General features: G+C 35.6%; 1 protein-coding gene across 1 annotated transcript; it reads left to right on the top strand.

Moving 5' to 3' along the window:
- Window positions 1-8909: 8909 nt before the first annotated feature.
- Window positions 8910-9929, top strand: LOC128244192 (uncharacterized protein DDB_G0290685-like). Its single transcript, XM_052962209.1, has one exon. The coding sequence runs from the start codon at window positions 8910-8912 to the stop codon at window positions 9927-9929; it is 1020 nt and encodes a 339-aa protein (XP_052818169.1).
- The last annotated feature ends 5996 nt before the right edge of the window (window positions 9930-15925 follow it).

Genomic DNA, 15925 nt, shown 5'->3' with positions numbered 1-15925 from the left:
TCTTATCGTTTTATTATGAAATTATCTAGAAAAGTGTCGTTTTTAAGACAAACAAGATATACATCAAACCAGGTTGTATATAAAAGTTAGCTGCCTAATTCAATCATGATAGGAGCTATAATTACCGGAATAAATAAAACATGCAAATATTATCAGCAAATGCTAGCCTGATCAGACCATTAAAAAGAAAAAGTAAAATCAATCAAGATAATTTGTGTTTCTATGGTAATTAGGGAAGATCTGGCCGTGATACCAGATTCTTTTAACTGAAGAAAGTCTGAACCTGACAGTTCCACTTGTCCGACCATTACCATTTTAATGGACCTGCATAAAACGAAAGCTTACACTGACCACACACAATTACGATTAGAAGTCCTTTACTTAATAGAAAATCCCCAGGAAAATGTTCCTATTGTTTTTATGTTTTTATATGCACCATCTTTTGTTCAGCTTTTTAATTACATTTCTTAAATGAGGTATGATTTCGTGGTATCGGCCTTTTGGAGACAAACTTTACATATATTAAAGAGATGTTTGCATTATATCATGCATTTTCGTTACATCTACATGTACAGCAAAGTCAAGAAAAAGAAAAAAAATAATAAAAGGAAGAGCAAAACGCATCTCGTTCTATTTTTTTATTTTTCATTTCTTGACTTTGCTGTGTATACACATGTATATCATACCATTAGAAAATGCACAAGTAGTATCATGCTATTTTAAAGCTGCACTCTCGCAAGTTGACCATTTTGACAACTTTTTTTATTTTTTTATCTTGGAATGAGCCAAATTTGGCGTAAATGTCTGAAAACAGGTAATATAAGACCGCTGATAAAAGATCAGATCGTAGTGTTGAATATTTACATTCGATAATGGATGTTTTATGGTTAAAAACGTTTAAACGCTTTAAGGAAATTGAAATTTTCGGCAGTTTTCCAAACATTTGAAATCTGTTAAATTATGAGTTATCTTGTATGACTAGCATTGATGCCAAAATCAGCTGATTCTGAGACAAAAAATAAAAAAGTTGTCAAAGCGGTCAATCTGTGAGACTGCAGCATTAAAGGCAACATAACATATCATACTGACTGAAATATGGCACTGCACTGGTTGCAGACTATTTGCAACATCCCCTTTAGTCAGCTCAAACCTCGCACTTTGTGACTTCTGATTGAATCCCCTCATCAAGTCGTGTCTACGTGGACATAGCTTCAGAGATGCGAACTGCAGTTGGAAGTGCCTTCATTATACCAGTGTATAAACAGTATAACATTTACAGAAGAGTTTACGCTCAAAGTGTGTAAATGTAAAGGTTGAATACTTTGAGGGATTAAATAGACGTTTCTGCAAAGACTCAAAAGTACAACGGTATCGCACAAGTAATTGCCAATAGTTATAAAACACCCCAAAACTTCACATTCATGATGAAAAGAAAACTCCCAAAATTCTGGTTCTTTAATTAAATCAGTCTTATTGTTTCATGATGAAAATAAAACTCCCAAAATTCTGGTTCTTTAATTAAATCAGTCTTATTGTTTCATGATGAAAATAAAACTCCCAAAATTCTGGTTCTTTAATTAAATCAGTCTTATTGTTTCATGATGAAAATAAAACTCCCAAAATTCTGGTTCTTTAATTAAATCAGTCTTATTGTTTCATGATGAAAATAAAACTCCCAAAATTCTGGTTCTTTAATTAAATCAGTCTTATTGTTACCCTCGCTTACATGACATGACTGAAGACTTTTCCAATTCTATAAGTGAAGGGAAAGAACTCACCTGATCATTTATTGAATATTACTTTATTTCTGTTGTGGAACTTCTGACAAGACCAACCTGTGGGATAATCATAAAATGACAGGTTTTCATTCTTATAAATGTAGCAAGGGCGCTCAAGTGGTAAGGGCCATTTTTTATTTAATTTAAAAAGATATAGCTGGAAAGATTAAAAAGAGAAAAACGGTAAAATTTAAGTTGGTTAAGAAGAAATGCTTTTATTATCATTGGTTCAACAAGTTTTCAGGAAGGTGAAGACAAACATTTTTTTTTGTAAAACTGTTGACTGTGCCCGGTGATCTACTTACCTCCCCTACCATCCCAAAAGTAGGGGTAATGTACCGGTCAAGGTCAACCTAATACCAATGTTTCCTACCTCAAGGTCAAACAGTTCTCAAGATATTGGTCAGACAAAGTTTTAAAAAGACTATTGGCTGTGACCATGACCTTTGACCTATTGAACTAAAAAAAAGAGGTGACCTACTGGTCAATGGCAACCTACCACAGAAGTTTCATTGTCCTAAGTCACACCGTTCTGGAGATGCAGGCCAATAAATGGTCTTCTAACAGATCTGAAATTTGCAAAACATACTTGTATTTTCTTCTTTTTTTCAACGGCATGAGCATCAAATTTAAATTTATATTGGCCAACAGCACAAAATAGCAATATGACCAGTTAAATAGGAAGGCTGCCAAACCCATTAGCAACCAATAGATGGAGTTTTTGAAACACATTTTTAACACCAAACTTGATGAACTAATTAAATTTTAAATGCCATGACCAATATGGTTGGTACAGAAAAAACAATACCATTAATTTTCTATTAGACGTGCAGGGCTGGTGTCTTTTTGAGGACCCTGCACACTATATAAGAACTATTTTCCCCATTCAGCAAACATTTTAATATGCACTAAATTTGATGATCAGTCATACGGTGTTAGCAGTTTATACTCCGGGTCCCGGCGTGAGCACATTGAAGGGTCCCAGAGTGACAGTTCAACCACCGCACACCTATCCTGGGCAGAACCAGTACTAGGTGCCTTCACCTCTGCAAGGAACTGACATCTTCTGTACATGCCAGGGGCAGTAGTACAGTGCGAATGGTCGTAGAAAGAATTTCATAACCAATCACAACAGAAGTGACCTGGTCCGCCCGGGAATCGAACCCGAGTTGTCCGATTCAGAGTCCAAAGCTCTACCGATTGAGCTAACCGAGAGAAAGATAAGTCATATGTAAAGTCATAGATATAAAATACTGACTACGCTTGTCACAATTACCAATCACTTGATAATAGGCGGAGTCAAACCAGAGGACTGACCAATCTGTTCACTGTCTGCTACAGCGTGCCCTGTTGTGTTTATCAATGCAACGGTCCACTTAACATGTGGCTTCAGCATCTATATATATATATTTAAACACTGTTAATCTGAAGTCGTTGGGACCAAGATAAAAAGTAAGGTTTAAAGATAATTAGGATGAACAATTACTGGAATTACTGAAATTATTCGTTTGCGAATTATTAGTAACGAAAAGTATTTAGTTGTGACAATTGCAATGTCGGCTACATGTTACCAAAATGTTGCAAATCGTTTGAATTATTGTTTTCACAATACATGTACAGTTGAACCTCGTTATGTCGACTTTTTCGGGACCTAGTGAAAAAAGTCGAGATAACGAAAAGTCGACTCATCCGAACTACAAAAAATATCACCAATCTCAACACGTTTGAGTTGGATTGTCCGATGTTTACATCAACAATTGAACGGTCTTCTTAAATATTTTCGTCGTGGAAACAGCAAACTTATTATTGAAAAATAAAGTGAAACAAAAGAAGAATTATTTGTGTCAAATTTATTTCTTTTGCATTTATGGATCACTCAAAACACATATAAAACCCAATTGCATACATTTATACATTGTAAGATTTTCATACCGGGTCCTTCTCTGAATTGGTTGACCAGGGCAGTGGAACTAACATTTGACATTTTGAAGTTATTCTTTCTGTTCCCATTCGGGATTGATATCTAATCAATAAAATGTTCATGTTTTATACAATACCAAAGAGCTTGAGCAATAAATGTCTCTTTAATTAAATACATAAACAAACAACTTAATTATTTGCACTTACCAATTACATTTTTGTATCCCCCAATTACAACAGTTTGTTATATTGACACGCACGGTATTTTGTGACATGCCGCAAACCGTCATGAATATTTTCACACCTACGTCTCGATCTACAGTTCGACATAAAGAACACAGGAAATGTGTGAAATTCGACCACTGGGACTGAAAAACGAGGTCAACATAGCGAAAAAGTCGAGATAAAAAAATCAACACAAACAGATTTATTTTATATAGAATAAGAAGGAATAAATTCGGGACCGGAAAAAAAAGTCAACATAACCGGAAAGTCGACTTATCTGATGTCGACATAGCGAGGTTCGACTGTATGTTGAATTTTTGTTAAATAAATGACAAATTATTTGTTATTATATTCTTACTGTATTTTCCCGACTATAAGGCGATCCGCTTATAAGACGACCCCCCTACTTTGCCAATGAAATCTGGTGTTTTTGTCTTGACTCGTTTATAAGACAGGGTCGATTTTTAAAGCAAATCCAGCACTTGAATTTCTCCAAGTCTGTGATAATTGTTTATTTACTTTTTCAATAGTTCACGATCTATGACAACGCCATCTGTCAGCCAATATTTTTGGGCCATTTGACCCAAATATATGGGTCGTTTTTGGTCGGGTCATTTTCGGTCGGGTCATATGACCATGATTTTCGGTCATTTGACCATGTTTGTATATAAGGCAGGGTTTTCCAGAATCGGGAGAGGAGACGTAACTTGGACATAGCTTGAAGCACATCCCGTATGATTCACCCTCGGGCGTTTCGTCCATTTTGGCATTTGGTTTTGACATTTAACTGAAAATAGAAAACGATAACAAATGAAACGAATTTTATTATTTGTCTCCTTGATAAAATCCAAAAAGAATTACATAGAAAATTCACGGAAAATTAATGTTTAAAGGACTTATAAAATTCAACACGATGATATAGCGTTTTCCTGTGTCTACCCAGCGATTGCATACTGTACCTTTTCTTCTTTTGATGTTTAAATGATGATTTATTCCGCTGGTGTACTGTTTTCCAACGTTTATTAAACTTGTAAACATCGATTTGAGTTGTCTTCCCGGTGAACTAGTTTTTGACACGCAATGGTTAGACTACATACAATTTAACTGCCATTGAGAGGTTTCGCTACCAGTACCTGAGGGGCAGTCACGAGGGGAACACTTCAAATATTTGGTCACCCTAAAAGGGACAGTTGATAGCGTCGACGGACCACGGGGCTAGGTCGTAACAATATGTTTAAATAACACTGAAAATACACTTAGTCAACTAAGTACCGTTCTGTTTATTTTTTAAAGAACGATGTGATCTCTTTTCGCACTGTGCTGACCCTGTTGATGTGTTTGCTAGTCAGATATGTCCAGTTTGTTGATATAGTTGTAGAATTTGCTGACTTTGTCTGCTGCACCAAATATCGTCTCATTCTGTTGATGAAGGTTAGAGATAAGGGTCTTGGGAGCTGTGTAAACCAGCCATTATATACACCACCCAAAATAAATAGCTCATTATCTGACATCGATTTTTGTTATATATGTGTACTAAAAGTAATTTTTTATGATTGTGCAACATTATCACATCAAACCGATGCCTGCGTGCTATCGCAGGTTTGAAATACTGAAATACTGAATAGGGACCATGATTTGACTTGGAAATGGCGGTAAATTCCAAATAGCGATTTCAAAATAAATTCAAAACAACCCTATAAATTCAGATAAACGTTGTTCGGATTAACAATTCAAACAAGTTTTGGCAAGAATCAATGAAGGTGGTGTGCAACCTTAAATATTGGGTAGGGTTTTGGTTATATGCATGACATCAGCATCCTGAGCAGTTGCGCTATAAATAAATGGGGTAGATGTAATGCTTTTCACTGGTAAAAACTGCATTTTTTAAAGTTAAGAGTTTAGGTCAAGCATTGTTCAAGTCACAGAATGAGTCGCATGAACAGACCCCCTTACCATTTATAAGGGCATGCACATCTAATAGGACATTTATGGTAGTTGTAAGAGACATTTCAGGACACATTTTCAATGAAAGCGAAAAACAAAGAAAGACACTTTAAAGATCCCAATTTCATTGCCCTTTTACAGAATAGTCATCAATTTATGCAAATAAGGCCAAATACTCGGAAAAAACCTCGTTGGTGGAAGTGATGAATGGCTGGAGCTTGTTAAAACCAAGTTAGAAACATCAATGTAAATTTTGCTAATCACCCTCTGAAGGAATTTCTGCATTAATTGATTGGGAAAATCTCGACTCCTTGAGCATTGTATAAGAACGTAACTAGTAAATTAGTTTTGGGTCACCTCACAAAGTGCGGAATAGCGAACAGAAGTATTAGCAAATTGACTTAGCGCAAAGCCTTAATTGGTAATTTGCATTAATTTGGTGGCTTCCAATTTTAGGATATTGCATTTCCAAGCAGTAAGGTACAAATTGTGTCCATACAGCATAGATTAAATAGCCAGCCAAACAGTTTTACATTTTCACAGTAATCATAAATATTATGGTTTTCAAACATTTACCTGAATTTCTATCCAACATACAAGCCTGACTCTATACAAATCATCCAAAAAAAAAAATCACCAGCCTAAAGGTAAAACACTAGTAAAACTATTTTTTGGCCAGTGGAAAATTGAAAGTTTTGTACGATTTGTATGGATTTAATTTCATCACTGTTGCAATGTATTCAATAGGTCTGATTATATGTGATTTCAATTTCTAATTTGGATGTTTCAATAAAATGGATGCTGAAAATAATTTGAGTAACGCTAACAGCATCGAACAATTAAGGATTGATATTTCCATGATTTTGCAAATCCATGAAGCGCACGAGAAAAACATTGAAATAGCGGCGGAGTGCTCATTCTGCATGAACTCAAGAATAATAAGAATCAATCCTTATATTTACATTTTCCCTATTGTGTAATGAAGTGTTGTAATAGCTTTTGCGGTTATCAAGAAATTTTTCAAGATTTTCTAATTAGAGTTTTACATATGCATGACCCAGGTGAGTAAGTGGGAAACCCCACCTACAGAGGTCACAAGAGGTTGATTGGTTGATGCCAAATGAAAGCAAATTTTAATCGTACAGAAAGTCAAGCGCGAATGTAAATATTGCATGGTATGTTACAGTAGGAACTTCTATGCAGAAGGTCGAAGGTTTGAATCCTGAAATGGACAATCACTTTTGTACCAGCTTCATAAAAAATGAAACAAATTATTTGATGTATGTCGTATCATGTCAACATTCATGAATTCAAGCCAAATTTTACTATTAAACTTTATCTGAATTTTTTTTTATTATTGGTCTTGATGAAAGTGTGATAGAGTCTCACATCTCAGAATCAACAGGCACACTTGCAAAATTCTTCATTCCCTGATAGAAATTGCCAGTAACATTATAATCTGTGATCATAAACCGTCAATAAACATTTCTTAAACTGAATCATATTTCCAAATAACGCTCATTAAAATATCATTTTGACAGAGTGAACAGTCTCAACTAAAAGCATAGATCCATGATTAAAAATTACAACCTGCGTTTTTCTCAGACAGAATGCATTTGTTTTAGCAATTATATCACTCTTTTTACAATCTACCCTATCAAATTTCGCTTTTAATTTCTTAAATTGACTTGCCATTTACGCAACCAACAGAAAATGAGACATCCATGAGTTACAATTTTTGTAAGTGTTAATAACTTAAAACAGACACACAGCTAAATTTTATCACGAATTATTTCAATTGCATTTTTATGGCAGCATAATGCGCAAGTTTAATTAGGTTATCACAAAGCGTTTTGTGTAAGCCAAAATGTATGTGTGTCATCTTAATTAACACGCAACACAGAAATAAATTCCCTTCAAGCCTTCTTTGCAGAAGGGCCTTACATGCTTATTAGTCAACATTTTATTTTGTCCAATGAGAAGGCAGTATTACTCAAGTTTTCTAATACCTTTATTTCATTTAATCAGCGGTCTGCTTCTATTGATTTAATCAGGTGAAGCGGTAGTGGCTGGCCAATAAAGTGGGTAGTTTACCCAATAGAAAGAAGACCACTAAAAAAATTCAAAGAGTGTTAGTATTCACTGACACAAAATAAATGGTTATGTGATTGTGTCACATCATGTAAGTTCATACAAACAGTCTTTAACCATTTCAAAAAGAACACTGTTCATCGTTATAAGTTGGCCAAGGGGCAAAACTCATTTTATAATATATTCTAGCCAGAGTAATTGGAATTGGAACAAATCAGCATTGCTGTAATGTACATTGGTTTTAATATTCATGTGAATATTTTAAATGTTTTTCAGTTTATGGCCAAAAGTTCTTGATGGATGATCATGAATGACCACAGTAATGGTGACAATGATCACAGTAACATGACAAATATCACACTAATGATGACAATGACCACCGTAATGATTACAATGACCATGGTTATCATAACAATGACCACCGTAATGATGACAATGACCACGGTATTGATGACAATGACCATGGTTATTATGAAAATTACCACGGTAATGATGACAATGACCACGGTAATGATGACAATGACCACGGTAATGATGACAATAACCACGGTAATGATGACAATGACCACAGTTATGATGACAATGACCACGGTAATGATGACAATGACCACCGTTATGATTACAATGACCACGGTAATGATGACAATGACCACTGTAGTGATGACAATGACCATGGTAATGATGACAATGACCACGGTCATGATGACCATGACCACAGTAATGATGACAATGACCACAGAAATGATAACAATGACCACAGTTATGATGACAATAACCACGGTCATGATGACAATGATCAAGGTAATGATGACAATGACCACGGTAATGATGACAATGACCGCGGTAATGATGATGATGACCACGGTAATGATGACAATGACCACGGTAATGATGACAATGACCATGGTAATAATGACAATGACCACGGTAATTATGACAATAACCACGGTAATGGGTAATGATGACAATGACCACAGTTATGATGACAATGACCACTGTATTAATGACAATGACCACAGTTTTGATGACAATGACCATGATATTGATGACAATGACCACCGTATTGATGACAATGACCACGGTTATGATGACAATGACCACGGTTATGATGACAATGACCTCAGTAATTATGACAATGACCATGGCAATGATGACAATGACCACAATAATGATGACAATAACCACAGTTATGATGACAATGACCACTGTATTAATGACAATGACCACAGTTTTGATGACAATGACCACGATATTGATGACAATGACCACCGTATTGATGACAATGACCACGGTTATGATGACAATGACCACGGTTATGATGACAATGACCTCAGTAATGATGACAATGACTATGGTAATGATAACAATGACTCTGGTAATGATGACAATGACCACTGTAATGATGACAATGACTATGGTAATGATGACAATGACCACTGTAATGATAACAATGACCACGGTAATGATGACAATGACCACTGTAATGATGACAATGACCACGGTAATGATAACAATGACTCTGGTAATGATGACAATGACCACTGTAATGATGACAATGACTATCGTAATGATGACAATGACCACGGTAATGATGACAATGACCACGGTAATGATGACGACAATGACCACGGTAATGATGACAATGACCACAGTAATGATGACAATGACCTCAGTAATGATGACAATGACCACGGTAATGATGACAATGACCACGGTAATGATGACAATGACCACGGTAATGATGACAATGACCACGGTAATGATGACAATGACCACAGTAATGATGACAATGACTATGGTAATGATGACAATGACCTCAGTAATGATGACAGTAATGATGACAATGACCACGGTAATGATGACAATGACCACAGTAATGATGACAATGACCATGGTAATGATGACAATGACCACAGTATTTATGACAATGACCACAGTAACGATGACAATGACCACGTTTCAATACAATAAAAAAGAACAAAAAAATATTCTACACGCGGGACCTTTATTTTTGCATATGACCTTAATTTAAGGCTGTCTGTGTTTGAATTAAAACCACACACATAAAGCAGAATTACAAATTTAATCTACAGACATAAAGCTTAAAGTTTATATAAAAACATCATTTTGATAAAACTTATGTTTTGTAAAATATATTACACCAAAGAATAAATTTTCATAAATTTTCTGCAATAATTTCAAGTGCTTTTGTGATCTGAAATTTTGTATCAGTATGTCGTAAGTGCTTATACACTTGTTGATCAGTTAGGGGCAACATAAATTAATAGCTAATTTTCATCCATTTTTTTTTTAAATAGGGGTAACAATTTATCATTTATTTTCTATTTTTCTTAGATGACCGTTAAACCTTTGAATGTGTTCATGCTCTTTCTTATTGCATGAGGGACCATATACACGTGCTTCTAGACGAACCAAGAACATAATCGTAAAATAATGTTTACATTGACACCGGCTGGTATGAATAAACACCATTTCTGGACAGTACCGAACCAAAACACAAATACGGACTCCAGTTGTACATTTTTATTTCAGTCAATAAAATTTATGGGGTGGCAGAAAAAAGAGGGTGAGGGTGGGGACGACCTAGCAATTAATTTATAGTCGCCTAAGAAGGGTAAAATTAAAAAAAAATTCATTTATTAAAGAAGAAAGAAACCTATTCATGTTTTTAGAAACAACCTGAACGATATAAGGTTTTTTAATTACATGAATATATAGTCAATAGTAGAGGTAAAGATTCACTTCTGATGCTGGTGGTTGGGGTTTAATACCTTACTGCTGTGTAGCAAAGGTGATAATAAACAAGAGCTGTCACAGAGACAGCGCGCTCGACTATTCCGCCGCTTTTCAGTGTAAGGATTTAAAAGTTTTGGCCAAACATGCATGGATCACTGTTAGATTAGTTTCAATGCAATTCATGATGTGCTGAGATAGTAACATAAATGTGGTTACATGGAAAATTTCAACCAGATTTTTTAAGTCTAATAATAAAGGGCCATTATTTGCAAAACACAGTTATATATCTTGGTTATTCAATTACGTTGAGTGGTTGAATACCATTCTATAAAGTCTCAATTCAATACATCAAGTAGTTGCTTTGATATTAAAATAATGTGTGCTTGCACACAAAACCTTAACCAGAATTTCTAAGTCGAATAATAAAGGGAAATTATTTGCATTAAATGCAAAGTAGATTATCTAACTTGTTTAATTAATTAGGTTGGATGGTTGAGTACCATTGTATCAAGTCTCAATGCAATACCACAAGTAGTTGTAGAGATATTAACCTATGTGTGCTTGCACGCAAAACCTTAACCAGAATTTTTAAGTCGAATAATAAAGGCCTATTATTTGAATTAAATGCAAACTAGAGTTATCTAACTTGGTTAATTGAGTAGGTTGGATGGTTGAGTACCATTGTATCAAGTCTCAATGCAATAACTCAAGTAGTTGCTGAGATATTAACCTATGTGTGCTTGCACGCAAAACCTTAACCAGAATTTCTAAGTCAAATAATAAAGGCCTATTATTGGCATTAAATGCAAAGTAGAGTTATCAAACTTGGTTAATTAAGTAGGTTGGATGGTTGAGTACCATTGTATAAAGTCTCAATGCAATACCTCAAGTAGTTGAGATATTAACCTATGTGTGCTTGCACGCAAAACCTTAACCAAGGGGTGACGCCGACGCCGACGCTTGGGTGAGTAGTATAGCTCTCCATATTCTTCGAAAAGTCGAGCTAAAAATGGCATAAATTTCTCCCTTGCCTGGCACTCAGCTTTGAGTTATACTGGGAAAACTTGGGAGTACTCAGTTATGGTCCTGATCAGTGCTCTTCAACAGGCATATTAAGAACCAAGCTTAAGGGGTCTATTTCAAATCAGAGGTAGGGTATTTCTCCCAAACTCCATGTATATCACACCTTCTCTTCAGCTCAGCTGTCTTTTTAGCAACAACCAAAGGACCCCATTGGAAATAAGTACAATTTCATGGCCATCATGGGTTATGTTAGATCTGGGGCTGTTTTTAATAAACAACTCAGATTTCACTTCAATCTAAGACTTGAATCTGATTTTTTTTGTTTGGACTGTAAAATCAATTGGCCAATGAAATGAACGGAAATGAATGGACTCAATCGGGCATGACAAAGGGTAAAAATTATATTAAATACAGCCCCAGTATAATATATTAATTCATAAACTATCTGTAACGTTGTCACTGCAACTTATATTACTTTTTATAATTAGTGCGATGTAAAATAAATCTTGCCTTCTTGCCTTTGAATCACTTGTGTCATTTCTCTCCGACTGTTGACAATTCAAGCAGCTCAACAATTTTACGGCTGGATAAACACAGTAGCTGAATGCATAAATGGTCACTTTCCGAAGTGTCAAGAGATCTACGTGGCTTTTCACTGACCATTCTCAGCTCAATTAGAAGCGTTACAAGCATTCACTTGTCCTGGAATATAATTCAGAATTGTTATTCTTTGGAATCGTAGAAATCATTACCCATGAGAGTTAATGAAAAGCCGGTGACACATTGCAATTATGCGCCTACTAATTAAATCTGGTAGCATGCAAGTATTTACCGGAACAGCATCATTGTTCATCAGACCTCCGAGATGCCAGCAATTTGCATATCATTAGTGTACGTCAGGAACAAAATACAAGTTAATTGTTACTGCGCGATGAGGACTCTTCATAGATACAAGGGGCAAATTTGGTGGCCATAGAGAAATCTCGAGCTGGAAATTTAATCTACAGAAGAATTACACAATATCTACCAGTAATGAAAACATAAAGTTCATGTATTCTTTAAGTTGTGATCCTAGTATACATCTCTTTATGCTTCTATAACGCACCTATAATAACCTTCTTTGCTCAACCAGGAGGGAAAGGGGGCACACCCAGGCAACTTTACTGTCTAAATCCCACCTCTGGAGCAGAGGAATTTGTCAAAAATCCCTGGGGTCAGGGATGTTCCAGGCATCAAAAATCCTCTGAAAAAAAGTAAGGCAAAGTCAATTTCCTGGTGGCGGTCTCAAAATCCAGACATAAACACATACAAACTGCACACATATATAGCAGTTAAAACCCAATATAACCTTCAATTAAACACAATTCCCCGCCTTTTCTGTCAAATTCATCATATTCAAGTTATAGCCTAATAAAGTGTGCACATTTTTACCCTCAGCCCCTGTCCCTTTTCTGCAACACCCTGTCCTTTTTAAAACTTGGCTAAAACCCTAATCAGTGAATACAATGTCCAATATATGTCATCTTACAAGGCACATAACTCTAAGACGAGAGGTCCGTGGCTCCCCAAAAAAGTATTCAAGACAATTGATCTGCGGTATTTTAATAAGATTTGAGGTAACCGTTTCAGCTTTACTTGTTTGAATAAATTATATGAAATATATTTCACATTTAAAAGTTCTCAACGGTGAAGTTTACAACGTTGTTAGCATTAACAAATCAACCCTTGATAATTTTCCATCATCATGATCATGTTTTCTAGCACACCGGATAGGCATTTCCGGTGAATTCAGACGTGCTGGACAACTCCATCTGGCATCCCCCCATGCCAGATGAGTCACACGCTGTGACATAATACTTTTCATTTCTTTTATTTTACATTTTATGTAACCATAATTATGAGATTTCAATAGATGAGTTCCATAACTATTATATAACTTTACAAAAACACACCTTCAAAACAAGACAAAATAACCCTTAAAGAACGTGATACTGGAGGAACTTCTTGACGTATGCAGTGAATAAAAATTACTGCGCATCATGACGTCAGCTAACATCATCGCACGTGTTTTTTGGTGAAATTTACAAAACTGCGCTTTTCTATGCATTTTTCAAAAAAAAGTGTAATTCAAGGTATGCTAGAAAAAATATCTATCATGTGTGTCCGTTCCGGATCGAAAAATCCGTCCCTCGGGTACGCTGCATAGCCTGTAACTCGGCAAGCCTCGTTACCTGGCAATGCAGGTGCCCTCGGGTCGGATTTTTCGATCCCGAATGAAAACACATGACAGATATTATAATATCAAATATCTCTAGTGATATCTCAAAAACTGTGGGAGGCGTTCGCTTCACAAACTCAAAAAATGCCTAAGTGTAAAAATGTTGTTCATGGTGACATTACTCAAGGAAGAGTTGGCCAAGTTCAACAAAAAATATGCTTGCATTTCTACCCATCATGGTGATAATGTAGAACAAGTATCAGAGTGATAGGACTTACTATGAGGGAGTAGTTCCCTCCATAAGCTGATATGAAGCTAGGTGTCAATGTGTCCACAAAACTAGTGCAACGGGTGTCAGACAACAGAAGCTGGTCCCGAAGTTTAAGTTAGAGGGGGCGTAACTTTGGGCCTTTTGATTTGCGCCCCTCCATCAGAACTGAAATTCATTTGGTTTGAAATGTTGGCAGGTTTTTTTTCCACCATTTCCAGTCCAAAATGGTGCATTTAGGGCATATTTTATTACTTTTTCTCCTGTATCAAAATAAAAAGAAAACTTAGACAATTTTAAGGGGAGCGCACGATGGGCTCCCCCACCCCATCCCATCCCGCATCTGCTAGTGGACAAGTTCTACAACACATCATAGTGAAAATGAGTACCAAGTTTCAGAGTAATAAATTCAAAACTGTGATAGCATTTAGCTCCACAAAGTCAAATATAGCAAAAAGTGTAAAATCTTATAAAACGATGGGATGAACATGGGTGATTACACCACAATACTACCCATCATGGAGATATTAAATGTGGACCAAGATATCAAAGTGATGTCTCTAAAACTTTGGGAGTAGATTGCCAACAAACTGCTCCCCTGACCACCCAAAGAACCTAACATCAGACAAATTGTATGGCGACTTAAATATAATGTTGTTGTTTTCAAAACAGTATGTTAAAAAGTTCTTAACTGATTGTTTTTTTCAAAGATTGGAAGTAAGAGTTTCAAAGAGTTTTGTTTTATTATCCAAGTTGTAACATTTCATTCATAATCATGGGGATACTGTGTTTTGTTAAAAACAATTGCTTTTGACAACAAATTATTGCTAGTCTGCATCTTGTTTACTTTTTGATGGGTGAAAAGGAGCTATTAATTATTTGATGATATGACATCTTCACAGTAATCTCCCATAAGGACTGTACTTCAAAGGGAAGTTAACACTGCATAGTATTGGTTAACCTCCACTCTACCAATGTCATAAAATCTTAATTAGTCGTCTGCAGTATGCACTTATTGTCTTTTTATACTTTACTCCACTAATCTTTGATGACCGCTGATTGCCTCAATATTGATAAACGTGTCATTAATTTCCCATACCCTGTCACAGTCGTTTCCATGGTCACAGATGATAGCAACTTTTACACATTGGCAATAAATGACCAGGCTGTAGCTAAATTATAAGTTGTTTTTTTTCTCCATTGGTCATAATCAAGCCACATATTGGGGAGGCTACTGCCCCCCCCCCCGCCCCCCAGCTCCAGCGCCTCTGAGTGTAACTAAGAAATGATGCTTAATAGAAAAACACTAGTCAAAAACTCATGGGTGCCTACATGTATTTGTATATATACTTACACCTGAAAAAGATAGATATAAATAACAAACAGTTTTCAAAATATTTAAGGAACATTATCAACCGGCTGTTCTTATATTTACTGGTATTTATTGACTGCAAGTGTTGTTTAATCAGATATTATGTCTGGAGTTTTGGACAAAGCAATTGTCCGGATACTGTTACATTTGGGAGCAATATACAGTTATTCAGACATAAAAGAAAGTGACAACCGTACATAGGTAATCTATTTAACAACATGATATACAAAAAATGTTTTGGTATCGTTACAACAAAACCAACAATGCTCCTTGAGACGAAAAATAAATAATAACACACACCGATCACAAATTTTGACAGACGGCGCGAA

The sequence above is a fragment of the Mya arenaria genome, chromosome 8 (assembly GCF_026914265.1).
Source record: "Mya arenaria isolate MELC-2E11 chromosome 8, ASM2691426v1".
In the NCBI taxonomy this organism is placed as follows: Eukaryota; Metazoa; Mollusca; class Bivalvia; order Myida; family Myidae; genus Mya; species Mya arenaria.
Note: the sequence above shows the minus strand (reverse complement) of the source record. Positions and strands in the feature narration are given on the sequence as shown.

Coding starts and splice junctions, on each gene's coding strand:
- LOC128244192 (XM_052962209.1), top strand. CDS start 8,910: ATGGGTAATGATGACAATGACCACAGTTATGATGACAATGACCACTGT.